At 46.7% G+C, this 15,597-nt stretch overlaps 1 protein-coding gene across 1 annotated transcript; it reads right to left on the reverse strand.

The window, feature by feature from the left end:
* Window positions 1-220: 220 nt before the first annotated feature.
* On the reverse strand, window positions 221-15,563 carry NUDT21 (nudix hydrolase 21). Its single transcript, XM_066637255.1, has 7 exons — window positions 15,340-15,563; window positions 14,683-14,883; window positions 12,841-12,904; window positions 9,062-9,151; window positions 7,441-7,516; window positions 6,349-6,463; window positions 221-505 (listed from the first exon to the last, which is right to left on the reverse strand). The coding sequence occupies exons 1-7, from the start codon at window positions 15,453-15,455 to the stop codon at window positions 484-486; spliced, it is 684 nt and encodes a 227-aa protein (XP_066493352.1). The 5' UTR covers window positions 15,456-15,563; the 3' UTR covers window positions 221-483.
* Between the last annotated feature and the right edge of the window lie 34 nt (window positions 15,564-15,597).

Raw genomic sequence — 15,597 nt, forward strand, 5'->3', positions numbered from 1 at the left:
TATACTAACGTTGATGGGGTCTCAGGTTCAGGGCTTGCTGCAGACCTGAGTTTCAATATCCCATCAGTTTCTACACCAAAAGACCTTGCTAATACTGAACAGGTCTTGTGTGCTGCTTTCTCCAAATATATTTAGATGGCTGAAGAAGCTTTCAGCAAGGTATCAGGCATCTCCTATCTGCTTTCTCTGGATGAAAAAAATACACACTGTAAAAGAAATACAGACTGTAGTCTATTTTGTTTAATATTTTTTTAAAAATCAAGTGACTATCACAACATAGGTAATTAAAACGCGATTACACTCGCCATTCCACTATCGAAACAGTCAAGATTTCCTTTCCTATTTAGACGGTAGAAAGTTGAGGGTGCAGGGAAGGGGAACAGACATAAAAAAAAAATCCTTGCATCGTGTTTCCTTTCTTCTACATTTTAAAGCTGTTCTCACAGAGACGGCTTCTACCACACAATTCAGGGATTGGGAAATTCAGTTGTAAATGAAATTGAACCTGCAAAAGAAAAAGGTGAGTTGTCATGACCTCCTGGAGGTTCAGTAATGCATTACTGATTTATCACCTGCATTTTCAGAATCATCTAGATCTGGATGGTTCAGCCCTCGTGTCGCATGGAGCCTCCCCAGTCCCCCTTCCGAGTCCAGGCCACAGGATATTGGTGCTAACTTTAGTTTTGGGATGGTGAACCTTGAGTTTCCAGCTCAGAATAAGAAGTGTTAGATTAGAAGTATATTTCTTTCCCAGCTTGGTAATGACAAGTCGACTTGTGCAGCAGTCATTTAATATAATCAGCTGACAAATAAGCAGCTGCCCTTGATCCCTTTTAGGGGACCAGGCTGTGCCTGTAAAGAAATCAGTTCATTAACCAGTGCCAGAAACAGTAATGAGTTCCAGAAAATTCTGATGAGCACACAGGGACCCATCTTGAATAAGATTATCTTTAAGCCATTTCTGCCCAATGCTGCATATATGCAACAGGGATCAAATGTGTACCCCTGTGGGCTGAGCAGAAATGGTTCAATCAGGTATTATAAAAACAACTTTAATTATTGACACACAATATTGGTGCTAGTATAACTTTTGTCATACTCAACCATGAAGTTACTGAACCTACTTAGTTTCCAGTTCGGAACAGTAAGTGCTAGGATTAGATCTGAAAAATACTACATCAAATAAAAGAAACGTGTATACACAGTACAGGTGGGGCCTACATATCCGTGGATCCTGTATCCACAGATCTGGCTCAACATGGTTCCCCTCCTGACCTAGGCTGAGCCAGATTCAGGCCCCACCTGGACCCTCCAAAGGGGACCAGAGCTGTGCTCCGGTCCCCTCCAGAAGGCTTTCTGAAGCACAGAGAGATAGTGCACACCCGTCCGCTGCCTTTGTGGGCTTCAGAATGGTTCGTAGAGGCAAACAAATGCCATTTGCGGTTTCTCAAGGAAAACCGGAAGTGACATTTTTATGCCTTTTAAGGCAGTGGTTACATAAGAACATAAGAACAGCCCCACTGGATCAGGCCATAAGCCCATCTAGTCCAGCTTCCTGTATCTCACAGCGGCCCACCAAATGCCCCAGGGAGCACACCAGATCACAAGAGACCTCATCCTGGTGCCCTCCCTTGCATCTGGCATTCTGACATAACCCATTTCTAAAATCAGGAGGTTGCGCATACACATCATGGCTTGTACCCCATAATGGATTTTTACTCCAGAAACTTGTCCAATCCCCTTTTAAAGGCGTCTAGGCTAGACGCCATCACCACATCCTGTGGCAAGGAGTTCCACAGACCGACCACACGCTGAGTAAAGAAATATTTTCTTTTGTCTGTCCTAACCCGCCCAACACTCAATTTTAGTGGATGTCCCCTGGTTCTGGTATTATGTAAGAGTGTAAAGAGCATCTCCCTATCCACTCTGTCCATCCCCTGCGTAATTTTGTATGTCTCAATCATGTCCCCCCTCAGGCATCTCTTTTCTAGGCTGAAGAGGCCCAAACGCCGTAGCCTTTCCTCATAAGGAAGGTGCCCCAGCCCCGTAATCATCTTAGTCGCTCTCTTTTGCACCTTTTCCATTTCCACTATGTCTTTTTTGAGATGCGGCGACCAGAACTGGACACAATACTCCAGGTGTGGCCTTATCATAGATTTGTACAACGGCATTATAATACTAGCCGTTTTGTTCTCAATACCCTTCCTAATGATCACAAGCATAGAATTGGCCTTCTTCACTGCCGCCGCACATTGGGCCGACACTTTCATCGACCTCACACTTCTCACACTTCTTGCACTGGGACCCATTTTTTAGAACGAAAATCTGTCAGGACCCACCAGAAGTGATGTCATGACAGGAAGTGACATCATCAAGCAGGAAAATTTTTTAGCAATCCTAGGCTGCAATCCCACCCACACTTACCCAGGAGTAAGTCCTACTGACTATCATATACAAAATTGCCTGTTAAAAGAACAATTTTCCCAATTGTGGTCATGTACCATGGTAGCATCAAGTCTTACATATTAAAAATAAAATATTGAAATGAATGGGGATCCACCTGAAATTGGCTCACGATCCACCTAGAGCTGGGGTCGGCAACCTGTGTTTTTAGAGCCGCATGCGGCTCTTTCAGCCATCTGCTGCAGCTCCCAAGTGGGGGCTGGAAGCGGGGCGCCTGCCCCGCGGCCGCCGCCCAACCAGCCCAGCTCCGAGGGCGCCTCTCTCGGGTGCGATGTGCTGCGGGCGCTGGCTGCTGGTGAGTGCGGGGCCGGGGGGCCGCCCTCACCCACAGCAGCTCCTTCGGCAGGCAGGGGCAGCGGCGCTCTCCGCGCCCCACTGCGAGCAGGCATGGGGGGCAGCCGGGCACCTCTTCTCTGCGCCCTTCCTTCCTTCTCCCTGCAGCGGGCAGGGGGCTGAACTGCGGGACAGGGCCGCTGGGTGCGGGCACAGAGGGCGCTTTGCAAGGACCCCTGTGGCCGGGCAGGGAGAGCTGGTGACTCTGGCATGGCCGTGCATGGGCTCAGCGGGGAAGGGCATCAAAGGAAGGGGCAGCGGCGCTCTCCCTCACCTGCTCTCTGCGCCCCACTGCGAGCAGGCGCGGGGGGCAGCCGGGCACCTCTTCCCTGCGCCCTTCCTTCTCCCTGCAACGGGCAGGGGGCTGAAACGCGGAACAGGGCCGCTGGTGACGGGCTTAGGGGGCGCTTTGCAGGGACCCCTGTGGCCGGGCAGGGAGAGCTAGCGACGCAGGGGCTCAGCGGGGAAGGGCGGGTGAAAGTGGCAAAGGGGGTGACAGAGCACCTCTCTGTCACCCCCTTTGCTAAATTAATTACTATGTAAAAATACAAAGGCATTTCCAAGGCAGATAAACTGCGCACTGAAGCCTCCTCCGACCCCTCCCTGAGGTGCGCGTGCACCTCCCCTGCGCCCAGGCTGGGCCCTTCTCACCCTGGCGCCGTCCCCCCCCCCGCACAGAGCAGGCAGGGGGATCCTTCGTGACGCCCTTTGCCTTAATGTTGCCCCCCCCCCCACTGCAGAAGAGATGGGGTGACCAACCCTGGAGCTCCCTGGAGTGCACCTGCAGCGAGTGGAGACAGCCAAAGCACCCTGGCTGGGCACACTGCGCAATCCAAGCTCCCTTCCAGCAGCCCGAGGCTGCAATCCTAGCCACACTTTCCTGGGAGTAAACCCCATTGAACTGAATGGGACTTACTTCTGAGTAGGCATGCTTAGGATTGGGATCCGACTCCAGAATCAGTCCCTCTGGCCTTCGTGCGATTTCTCTCCTGGTCAGTGCGCCTGAGCATGGAAGTCAGTCTCTCTGAAACCGACAAGGCAGACTTTCCAAAAGAAGTATGAGGGTGGAGGATGTGACCCTAATACTACACACACTGACTAAGGAGGAAGCCCCATGGAAATCAGAAAGGCGCTTACTTCTGAGTAAGCCTGCATAAGTCTTCCCATTGCTTCGATTCAGCGCAAAGCAGCAATTATCAGTTTTTTTCCCCTCACCTGACTCCACTTTGCAGTCAAACGAAATCCCATTGATTTTAACACACTATAGTTTTTTTATACATAGCATAAAGGTTAAAAAAACTATATATGCAGTGTTATCTTCATTTTAGATGTCAAGAGGGTTTTGTGGCTCCCGAGGTTTTCTTTTCTCTGGAAAACGGGTCCAAATGGCTCTTTCAATGTTTAAGGTTGCCGACCCCTGAACTAGAGGGTCCTGACCCACAGTTTGAGAAATACTCAATTTAAGTGTTTTAATATTAAAATTTAAGGTATTCTGAGGTTGAGGGAAGTTCTCCGGGTCATAAGGGGCTGAAAATCACAGATTCACTTATCTGCAATTTTCAGTATCCGCAGGTGGTTCAAGAACAGACCCCCTACGGATAAAGAGGCCCTATCTGTATATTAAATAAAATAAATATATTGAGAACACTTTAATCTACGATATTGGGCTAATTGGGCAAGAGGCACTTTTTCAAGTGGGTGCTCCTCTTTTTAGCAGGGGGAGAGTAACTGGCCCACCTCACCCCAGCAGTGTCTTTTCTAGTGGCTGTCTGCTGGTGTTCTTTTTAGATTGTGAGCCCTTTTGGGACAGACAGTCATTAGTCATTTGATTTTTCTCTGTAAACCGCTTTGTGAACTTTATATATAAATACTGTTGTTGTTGTTGTTGTTGTTGTTATAATAATAATAATAATTCTTTGTGTGGCCCTTGGGTTCTGGAAGTACGCCTGTGGTCCGCTTGATATGAAAAGTTAGACCACCCTGATCTAGATCATGGATTTTAACTGCTTTCCATCAACACAGAATTCTTTCCACATACTCTGGTATGGTATCCTTACACGTTTGTAAAAGATTTTGGAGCATAGTCTAGAACAGGGTTCTCCAACCTGATGGAGCCTCTGCCAGAGGAGTGTGAGAAGGCACCACCGTTAAATGGCAGTCAGGCAGTGGGGATAGGCACAAAATGTGATCTCACAGGCGTCCCACTCATTCATCCATACACATCTTCTATCCAGCCATCTCACCGCCCTCACTACCTAACCTGCTTCTCAGCATGCTGCTTGGCTCAGCTTGTGCATGTGTCTACAAGGGGAGGGAATGGAAGAGAAAATGTGGAAGAGGGAGACACTCTGTCTTTCACCATTCACCACACTTCCTATTTCATGTGATCAAGTGGAACAGTGGCTGGGTGCCAATAGCAGTAGATGGGTTGGTGGGCACCCAGGCAGGCACCACCAGAATGCTCCATGGGTGAACCAAGTTCAGGACCCATTTTAGATTGCACACATTTCAGACAGAACATTACCCAGTGAGCTACGTGCATGTATCAGCATATTCCATCCTGCTGTGTCCCATGGTCTGCCTTCTACTGAGTCAGGCTCGTGGTCCACCTAATACGGTGTTATCTAAAATAACTGGCAGCAACTCCTCTGGATTTCACACAGGGGTCTTCCCCAATATTACCTGGGGTCTTCTGTAAGCAAAACATGTGTTTTTCCACTGAGCTACAGCTCCTCCTCTTTACTACACTTTTTCTGAAATACATGCAGATATTTCCCTATACACTAAGGGCCCAATCCTATCCAATTTTCTAGTGCTGGTGCTGCTGTGCCAATGGGGTATACACTGCTTCCTGTGGTGGGGAGGTAATCACAGAGGCCTCCTCAAGGTCTTGGGACATTTGTTCCCTTACCTTGAGGCTGCACTGTGGCTGCACCGGTGCTGGAAAATTGGATAGGATTGGGCCCTGAGTCCCCATGTTATATACTGGTTCTGTTCTGGAAGTTTGTCCAAAGTTGGAACATCCATATGTCAAATGACTTGCTGGCTCTTGCTGGCCCAGCACTATCGCACCTATGCAAAAGCACCACAACGGATGGACTGCGCCTGTGCAAAAGTGGCAACTCTGAGCCCCAGTGTACATTCAGAGCAACAGCAGTAGAGACCAGAAAACTTGATATCAGAGAAGCTGCTCTGCCACTGCCGTTCTTCTCACTGTCACAGAATCAAGCAATTCTAAGTAAGCAATAAGAGGGCCTCAGCCTGAATTATTCTAATGATGTAATAACAAACCATTCATTTACTTAGCTATGTAAAACCATCATGTTAATGTTTTTGTTAAAAGTGGCACATAGATATTCTTAGTACTACTGCTTCTACTAATTCAGTCACACCAACATCCAGGCATGACAAAAAGAATATGAGAAAACAAGTACTTACCTCAGCCAGACAATGCTAACACAACCAAGAGAAGGAACGCTCGAATCCTTCTCTACTCTCCCCAACTGGTAGCATGAAATCAGTACACAATGAAACACCACAGCATCCGCTTACCTGCTCAAAAGCTGGGGAAGGCTGGAAATGATGGGTCCATAACCTGGCGCATTGTCATAGAGCTCAAACAATGGAGCAGCTACCAGCTTGTAATTTTTAGGGACCGCAAACAAAGCTAAGACAAATTCAAGAGAGAACTTATTTAAAAAGAGCAAGAAATAAACCAAGATTAAGGGGGATGGACTAATGTTTCTTAAATCCAGGTAATATTATTTAAATGACTTGCTTCATACAGTTTGAATACTCAGGTGCTCTGCCTGCCTTAAAGGCTTCTTTCAAACGTCATTCTAAAGTGATATCCAGGCCCAACATAGCAAACTCATACCATATTGAACATATCCTAAAAACATGGCACCTTCACACTAAGCATTTTGAAGTCTCACCAAATCTGAGGAGAAATTAAAGCACTAGCGCACTCTCTTATTCAAATCAACAGTCAATGCTGGCACCAGGATCTGGGAGAAATCACAACACACACACCCCCTGAAACTTAACAGTGGGGAATCAGCAACAGTGGCTCCTCTTGCCCTCCCCACCAACCAACAGAAAAAGCCCTAGAGCAGGGCTTTTCAGACTGCGGTGTCGCAATGCCCCAGCCTGTGGGTCCTGGCCTCTGCCCCCTTAAGGTGCGGGGGCAGCCAGGAGGCAGGGAGGAGGCAGGGGCTTGGCTGCACATACCTGAGCCTTCTGCAGCCTCCCGGGGGGGGGCGGGGAGCCCTGCATGACCTTCTGCAGGGCTCCCTGCAGCTTCGAAAGTGAAAGTGGAGCGATCGCGCTCCACTTCCATGGAGAGAGTCTTAGGTAAGCTTTCTACACCTCAAGAATGCAGTAAGGATAACTGGACACCACCACTATCCCCGGGCTCCTTGGAAAAAAACTGGATGGAAATGTGAATATTTTACAATCACATGGTGATTTCTCCCTCACAAATGTGCTGCACTGAGGTACAGATTTTCAGACCACACTTTAAGACTTCACAGTCCAGTCCTTCCCACTAACACTTTTGTGCACATAGAAATGTTTGATCCCACTGAAATAGCTTCGACTCTTAGTAAAACCCCAATAGGCGTGAAAATTAAAAAGGCAGCATACCCTTTTCTTGAAGCTGAACCAAGAACAGCTTCTTGTGCTCTTTCGGTTTCGTAATATGAGCAGGAATATATGGATACTGTAGGAGAGACACACAAAAAAGAATGTTGGTTGATGTCTACGTACAGTTTCTCTGAAACGGTGCCAATCGACTCACTACAAATAAACACACACAGGTTTGTCCAAGTCCGGCTCCTCTCTAACACGTCCTTTGTACAGGAACATTTGATGGCATTTTCCAAACACATGCATCAGATGAGAGATATTGAAACAGGTAAGACTGTATTTCAACTGTCGAAGATCCCAACCGTGGCCCACACGTCCACGTCCAAAGTGTCAAATGTACAAAAGAAATCATAAATTCAGTATGTCCCAGAATGTTGAACATTCTGAATGGTCCAAAAAGAACAGTTGAAAATTAAGACGGTGAAACAAACATTCAATTATGACACCTGAACTTGAACGTTTCAAACTGCAGCTGTCAAAATACTGAAATTTCAAATTCTGGGTAAAAATCTTCTGTCAATTTTTGAATATAGCGAAAAACTTTAAGGAATGATCCTGGCCACAAGTTGCATGTGTGAAAAAGTTAAAGGGCACACAGCAAGATAAGGGGCTTTGTACACATCAGTTCCCAACCTTCCCTTTATAGCAGCCTGAAAGGCTACTCCAGAGAGTTCTCCAAATAGCTTAGGAAACATCATTGAAACCTTATTTTGAACTTAAATAAAAGATTGCATAGTTATTCTAGGAAACATAACTCAAGCTGCTGTTCAAAATGCACAGGTCCAAAGCTCTAGAGCAGGAGTGTCTAAACTTTTTGGCAGGAGGACCATATCAATCTCTGACACTGTGTTGGGGACCAAGTGAAAAAGAATTAATTTTACATTTAAAATTTGAATAAATTTACATAAATTAATATATTAGAGATAGATCTTTTATGAATGAATGAAAGCCTCACAATAGCTCAAGGCCTATAAAAGACTTTGCATAAAGCAAGGCTGGCCTTATCCTTTGCTGCCACTGCTGCTTCACAGACATGACACAGCAAGCAGCGGAAGGAGTCCTTGGCCCGCAGCTCACGTGAGAGGTCAAACAGTTGACCCTCACACCGAGAATAGTTGCACTGGGCCAGTACGGGCTCCAGCAAGTCTCTGGAGGAACAGAGGCTCATTGGAGACTGGGGGCTCCCTGTGGGCCAGAATGGAGGTCCCCGACAGCCCCTGAGCTGAGGTCCCTGCTCTAGAGGGTACTAAGCTAGATGCATGGTTACATACTGTGGAAGGGACACACAAACTTACAAGGGAAACCAAAAATAAGAATTTTATTCAGTTTCCTTCCAAGGACCCACACAGACATTTTGCTAAGACATTCCTCCTTGGTGACTGCCTCTGAAATTCTCTTCCCTGAGAAACTCATCAAACTTTGAGCCTGAATGCATTTCAGAAGCCATGCAAGAATTTTTTTTAAATTCAAACTTCTTCTGAAGGCCAAGGTCAGGATAGGAAGAGAAAGAGAGTAGAATAATTAGAATACTGTGAACCCACTCCGAGCTCTTGGGATGGGGTGGGCTACCAGTCCACAAAAATAATAAAATGAACATGCTAACGGAAACTTCAGTTACCTGTGGCGGTTCAAAGTTTGGTCGCCACCAGTTGCCAATACAGTCATCAATGACCCAGTCTTGCTGCACTCCATCCTGACGACCGAGTATCTATCAAAATAGAGACAAATCCTGTATGATTCCTGCCAGGACTTTGATGAGACAGTACTCAAGGTAAACATATTGGTCCTACAGAACATATAAATAAATGCAACATCCAGCATAGAATTGATGTTGGTTGTTTAGAACTTATACACACGTATCTGAGAAGGTTCAACCCATTAACACCTCAGTGTTCAAAGCAAAACAAAGACACCTCTCTGCATCTGAGCGTAACAAATTACAACCAATACACTTTTGAGAACAAGAGGAAGAACCTGGTCAGACTCTGTTGAATGAAAGACCTTTAATTTGTTCCTGCCCAGTTATTTATTTATTTACAAGTATTTTACCCTGCTTTCTCTCCCTGCTGGGCAGTCAATGCAGCTTACAAAAAATTATCATATATATAAACATTAAAAATTAAATAAGTATTAAAACATACATAAATATTAAAATGTCATAAAAAATAAAAGAACTAAAAAACTTGTGAAAGAATAGAGTTGGATTAAAGACTGGCAGCAAAACAGTAAAATGATGAAAAAAGCAGCCCACTAAATACAGACTGAGACTCAAGGAGCCCCCAGAATTTTCGCAGCACCACAAAAACTAAACAAAACTATTCAATGCATTCCATGAGAGAGAAATGTCTTTATCTAGAGGTGGGAGACCACAGTTTTATATTTTCACAGGTGTCAGTTTTTAGCAAAGGCAGAAGTGCAGAAAGTGGTGTTATGTGTTTTTATTTAAAATCTACATTATAATTATAAGATATAACGACTTTCAAAGTGTACTAGGTAGATTATATAGCTGGTACAGTATCAGCAGATGAAGTCACAGTCATTATCCTTGCACCCCCATTATATAATAAATAAAAACCAAATGAAATACTTTTACTTTTTCGCAGATTTTGTTTTTCAAATGAGAAGTGCAGAAATAACTTCTGTGTTATAGGTTTTTATTTCACTATCTATGTCATAAGATAAAGAAAACACAACATTGGAGTTGTGTTGATGATTAATTTGCCAAACATTCTAGGTTGCAGCCTAAGTGTTATTAGTCACGAATAAAGAAATTAGTCTTGATTAAGGGCCCAAATCCTATCCAATTTTCCAGGGCCGGTGCAGCTGTGCTAATGGGGCACGCACTGCTTCCTGTGTTGGGGATACAGTCACAGAGGCCTCCTTAAGGTATGGAAACATTTGTTCCCTTACCCTGGGGCTGCACTGTGGTTGCACTGGTGCTGGAAAGTTGGATAGGATTGTGCTGGGAGTCCCATTAAAATCAATGGAATTTTAGAATTATAACACAGTTCTATGTATACGTATGAAGAAGTCAGCCCTAATAAGTTCAATGGGACTTATTTTCAGGTAAGAGTGCATAAGACGACAACCCTAGTCTCAGTTCATTTCCTTAGTCACAACTAACACTACCTACAGCCCAATCCTATGCTCGCCAGTGGCCTAAGGCTACAACGCAGCCAAAACGGCAACTGCTGTATCTCAGGGATGCCGGACAACCCCTTGGGGTGAGGAAGCATTTGCTCCCTTACCCTGAGTAAAGCCGCTGTGGCACCAATGCGTCTCCTTGGATCTGTGCATGCTTTTGAGGGACACATAATAATAATAATAATAATAATAATAATAATAATAATAATAATAATAATAAACAACTTTATTTGTATCCCGCCCTTCTCCCTGAAAGGGACCCAGGGCAGCTTACAACATGTAAAAACAATTTTAAAAAGCATGATTTAACAGATAAAAAAAATTAAAAAACACATTAACAGAGGCCATAAAAACAGTAGTCAGAATAAAAAGAGCATAAAACAGCAAATCATAGAGGAATCCAGCTTGTCAAAAGAAACTAAAAGATGTATAAAAGGCCATGGAATCAGAAGGCTTGTTTAAAGAGCAGGGGCCTCGCAGAAAAAACTCAAGAGAGGGAGCCATTCTCAAGTCAAGGGGAAGGGAGTTCCACAACGTTGGTGCCACTACTGAGAAGGCCCTATTTCTTGCCGCCGCCCCACGAACCTCCTTGGGCGGTGGCACTTGTAAAAAGGCCTTCTCTGATGACCTAAGAGGATGGGCCGGATTGTACGGGAGTAGGCGATCTCTAAGATAGCCTGGCCCAGAGCAGTATAGGGCTTTAAAGGTCAAAACCAGCACCTTGAATTGGGCCCGGAAACGAATGGGCAGCCAATGTAGTCCCCGGAGGAGCGGACCGACCGAGTCAAACCGCCTAGCTCCAGTGACCACACGGGCCGCCGCATTCTGCACTAATTCCAGTTTCCGAACCGTCTTCAGGGGCAGCCCCACATAAAGCGTGTTACAATAACCTAATCTAACCTCGATGTCACCGTAGCATGGATCACCGTGGCCAGGTCTGCACGATCCAAGTATGGACGCAGCTGGCGCACCAGCCGAAGCTGAGCGAAGGCCCCCCTAGCCACAGCCGCCACCTGGGAATCCAGGAGCAGCTGTGGTCCAGCAGGACCCCCAAGAACCAAAGAGCCCATGTCAGCCTGCCTGGGCTAGAGGGAGTACAAGATACAGCAGCAGAGCCTGCCACTGTCTCCATCTCCTTCCCAGGCCTGATACTCCCCTCCCCTTCCTTTGCTCAGTTCTGCCCTTCCCCCATCCCCAAAAGTCACACTGCCACCTGGTGGTGCTACTTACCGCCTGGCGCTCCTGCTGTAACTCTTCTCGGTGCTGAAGCCCAGCACTGGTGCTCCCTACTCTCCTAGTGCCATAAAAGTGCTTTACAGCACAAGTTGCAACATCCAGCGCTGGCGGTACAATTGTACTGCCAGCACTAGAGAGCTCAGGATTGGACTGTAAAGATGCAGCCCCTTATTGGCAGATGAATCAGGCTAAAAGAGATCTATTAGTATGAGTGTACCAAAGGTAACAGCAAAATAATCAGATCTGAGAAATTAATATTTAGAGGATTGTTTTAAATATACTCAAAATTCTGTAAGGATCACAAAGCATAGGTTCACAGTCCAATACTAGGCATGTTTACTCAGAAGCAAGTCCCACAGAATTCAATGGAGTTTACGCCCCAAGTAAGCATACCTAATGTAGCAGCCTTAGCAAACAAACCTCTTGGTCAGAGTGATTAGTTAAACTACACTGCTAAACTGAAGAACAACTTGCAGGCGATGAAACTGCACACTACAGAAAGGAGACTAATGTTAATAGGAAGCACTTTTCTGTGTCGATTCAGATCGACACCCTCTAGTGTGCAGGCTGGTTGCCTGCACGTCACTCTTCAGTTTAGCAAGAAATTTGCTTGGTTTAAAGAAGAAACACCAGTGTTTCCACTGCTAGTATACAAAGACAAAGGAAATGGGCACGAGGTGGCGGGGTGGATCCACAGATAACTAAATCCAGATACAGGGGACCCACCTGTACGTCTTTTCAGTAAATGGATGGGCCACATCAGTGAGGGGTTTTAACCAGAACAATACAGAATTCAAATACCCTGAGGAGACTTCACTGATCTTCTGAGAGGGAAAAACAGCACCATCCAAACATAAGTGTAAATTAACAAAAAATAAATAAAATTAAATTTTAAATTCAACTTGCCCTATAGATGTACTAAATCCTATTCATCTTTGTTCACGTAAATACAATCATAAAGCCTGTGGTAATCAACCCCAAACCCTCAGAATGAAAAAAAACAAACTTGTTATGTACCTCTGTCATTAAACGTTTGAGACCTTCTACTTCATCTTCTCCTGGATTCAGTTCACCACCAGGCCTGTTGAAGATAAATCCATGATAAAACATGAGTTATTCGATCAGAATCAAAGAATAGTGGAGAGTTTCATGAGTTAATTTCCCAAAATTATAAGTTCACCCGTAAGGTTTCAGCTTAGCCAACAACTAAAAAAAAAACAAACAAAAAAACATTCAGTGTTCCAATATTTCATCCCTGTTGTTGTTTGGACTGATTCTGACCCAAGAAAGTATCAAGCCTCAGCATACTTCAATGAGTTATTTGTCTCCAAAACAATCATAGGCATGGTTTTAATTGCACATCAGCTACATCAGACACATTTAACGTTTTAGAAAATAACAGTAGAATGTGCAATCATCTAGACCACAATAACCTGGTGGTTCCCACACTGTACACTGTGACATCTGAAGGCTCCATGGCCAAGAAGTGCTTCCTTATTTGAATATTCCATTAACAGCAATGCACTGAAAAGCAAACACTACAGTTCCTCCTCATCTCACTTAGAGCCCAATCCTATCCAACTTTCCAATGCCAGTGCAACTGTGCCAATGGGCTATGCCAGGGGTGCTCACACTTTTTTGGCTTGAGAGCTACTTTGAAACCCAGCAAGGCCCGGAGATCTACCACAGTTTTTTTTACAATGTTTGCGCCATCATAACATATAACATTTATGTGTACAACGTATGTTGGTGTACCTTGAGCCCCACTGAGTATAACAGGACTTACTCCTGAGTAGACATGCCTAGGATTAGGCTGTGAGGCTGCAATCCTAGCCACACTTACCTGGGAGTAAGCCCCATTGAGTACAATGGGCCTTACTCCCGGCGTTTCCTCCCAGAGGCACCTGAAGGGGGGGGCCAGCACTCCGCGATCTACCGGTAGATCGCGATCCACCTATTGAGCACCCCTGGGCTATGCAATGCATCTTGTGGTGGGGCAGCAGTCACAGAGGCCTCCTTAAGGTATGAGAACATTTGTTTCTTTACCTCGGGGCTGCATTGCGGCTGGAAAATTGGATAGGATTGGGCCCTTATTCATTTGCAAGAAACTAGAAGTCTGGTGTGACAATTCTGACCAATCTAAGTCACCAACAGGAGGCAAAAGGCATCTACTCCTGAAATAATTCCTAAGGAACAAAGACAATAACTTTAAAAACATGCACCTTTAGAGTAAATTAAAGAATTAACTTGCTGCCTGCTCTTTTACTGATTGACTGTAAAATACTTAATATTACATTTCAAAATGTTTTCAAGATACTGAACTATGGAATAACTTGCAATTTCATGAACAAAACCTAGCACGTGGCATTATTAGAAGGAAAGGCTGCAGACGAGTGGTGGGGAACATGTCTTGCACGCACAAGGTTCCAGGTTCAGTCTGTGGTAGCATCTCTAGTTAAAGCAGAAAAACTCCTGTCTGAAATTCTGCAGAGCTGCCGGCAGTCAGTGCTGAAACAGCACGCAAGACAGACCAGCGCTCGGACTCAGGAAAGGCCTTCACGTCCTGTGACCTGTCTTATACTTTCTCTTTCCCTAGAAAAAGCACCCCTTGTTGCAAGCATTTGTGCACCACATGCATTCAGGTCCAATGGAGAGTGCAGTGTTCTTTTTAAGAAACCTAAAATCCTCAGGACTCCAGTTCTGTCCAGGACGGCTTTCCGTAAGAAGCAGACGAGTCAGTTAGAAACTGCCCAAGAAGATGTGAAATCGAATACTGCTTGCCGACATACGCGCAAAGGCGTTTCCTGAGCGTCTTTACCGCTGCCAGGACGCAGCACTGGCCCGGCCCAGCTCACTTACAATTTGAAGAAAGTTGTGCCCAGCTGCAGCAGCAGCACGTGGGGCAGCCGGTGCTCATGCACGATCAGCACCCCCTCCACGGTCCGCCTCATTCCAATCTTGTCAAACTCCTCCCTCATGCGCTGGAACCGGGCCGCCACCGAACTGTCCTTCTCGTACAGAGGCTCCTTGGTCCCAAAGGTGTAATTGGTGAGCGGGTACCTGGAAGGAAGGAAGGGCGTCTTACAGGAGGCGCTTTAGGCAAGCCGGCCGTCCGTTCTGGGACTTAGACCTATAGAAACGGAACCGGCTACAGCGGAAAGCCCACCACGCAAAACAGCCACCTGCAGGGACAGCAGCAGGCGCAAAAGCAGTGCTGAGGCCACAGGCGCTTCCCCCCCCCCGCGGGGGCCCAGATCCGTTTCCACGAGCAGGAGACGCAAAGGACGCTCCAACCCAGCCACGTCCAAGCGCTTGCCACGGCACACCGGTGGGCCGCGAGCGGGCCACCGGTGTGCCGCGGGAGTGCGGGGGAAGGCCACTTATGGTAGGGTCAGCGGAGGACGCGAGCCCCGCACGGGCAGCAGGTGCGCCTGGCGCTGCTGGGCAGCCGCGGTGCCCGCCAGGGCTGCAGCCCCCGGGCAGAGCCGCAGGGCGGGGGGCGGCCGCGGCACTCACAGGTTGATGGTGCGCTCGAGCGTGAGCGGCTTGCTCTGCTGGATGTACTTGTTCCCGAACTGGTTCACGCCGCGCGGCCAGCCGGTCTGCGAGCGGTTCGGCGGCACCACCGACATCCTGCGCGAGCCTCCGCCAGACAGCCCCGCGCGCCGCGCCCCGCGCCCCTCGGCCTCCCGCCAGCCCGCGCCGGAAGCCAGCAGGCCGCGCTTCCGGCGACCATAGAGCGCACGCCCAGACCCGCCGCCGCGCCGCTCCTCC

This window comes from Tiliqua scincoides, chromosome 9, assembly GCF_035046505.1.
Source record: "Tiliqua scincoides isolate rTilSci1 chromosome 9, rTilSci1.hap2, whole genome shotgun sequence".
Classification (NCBI taxonomy): domain Eukaryota; kingdom Metazoa; phylum Chordata; class Lepidosauria; order Squamata; family Scincidae; genus Tiliqua; species Tiliqua scincoides.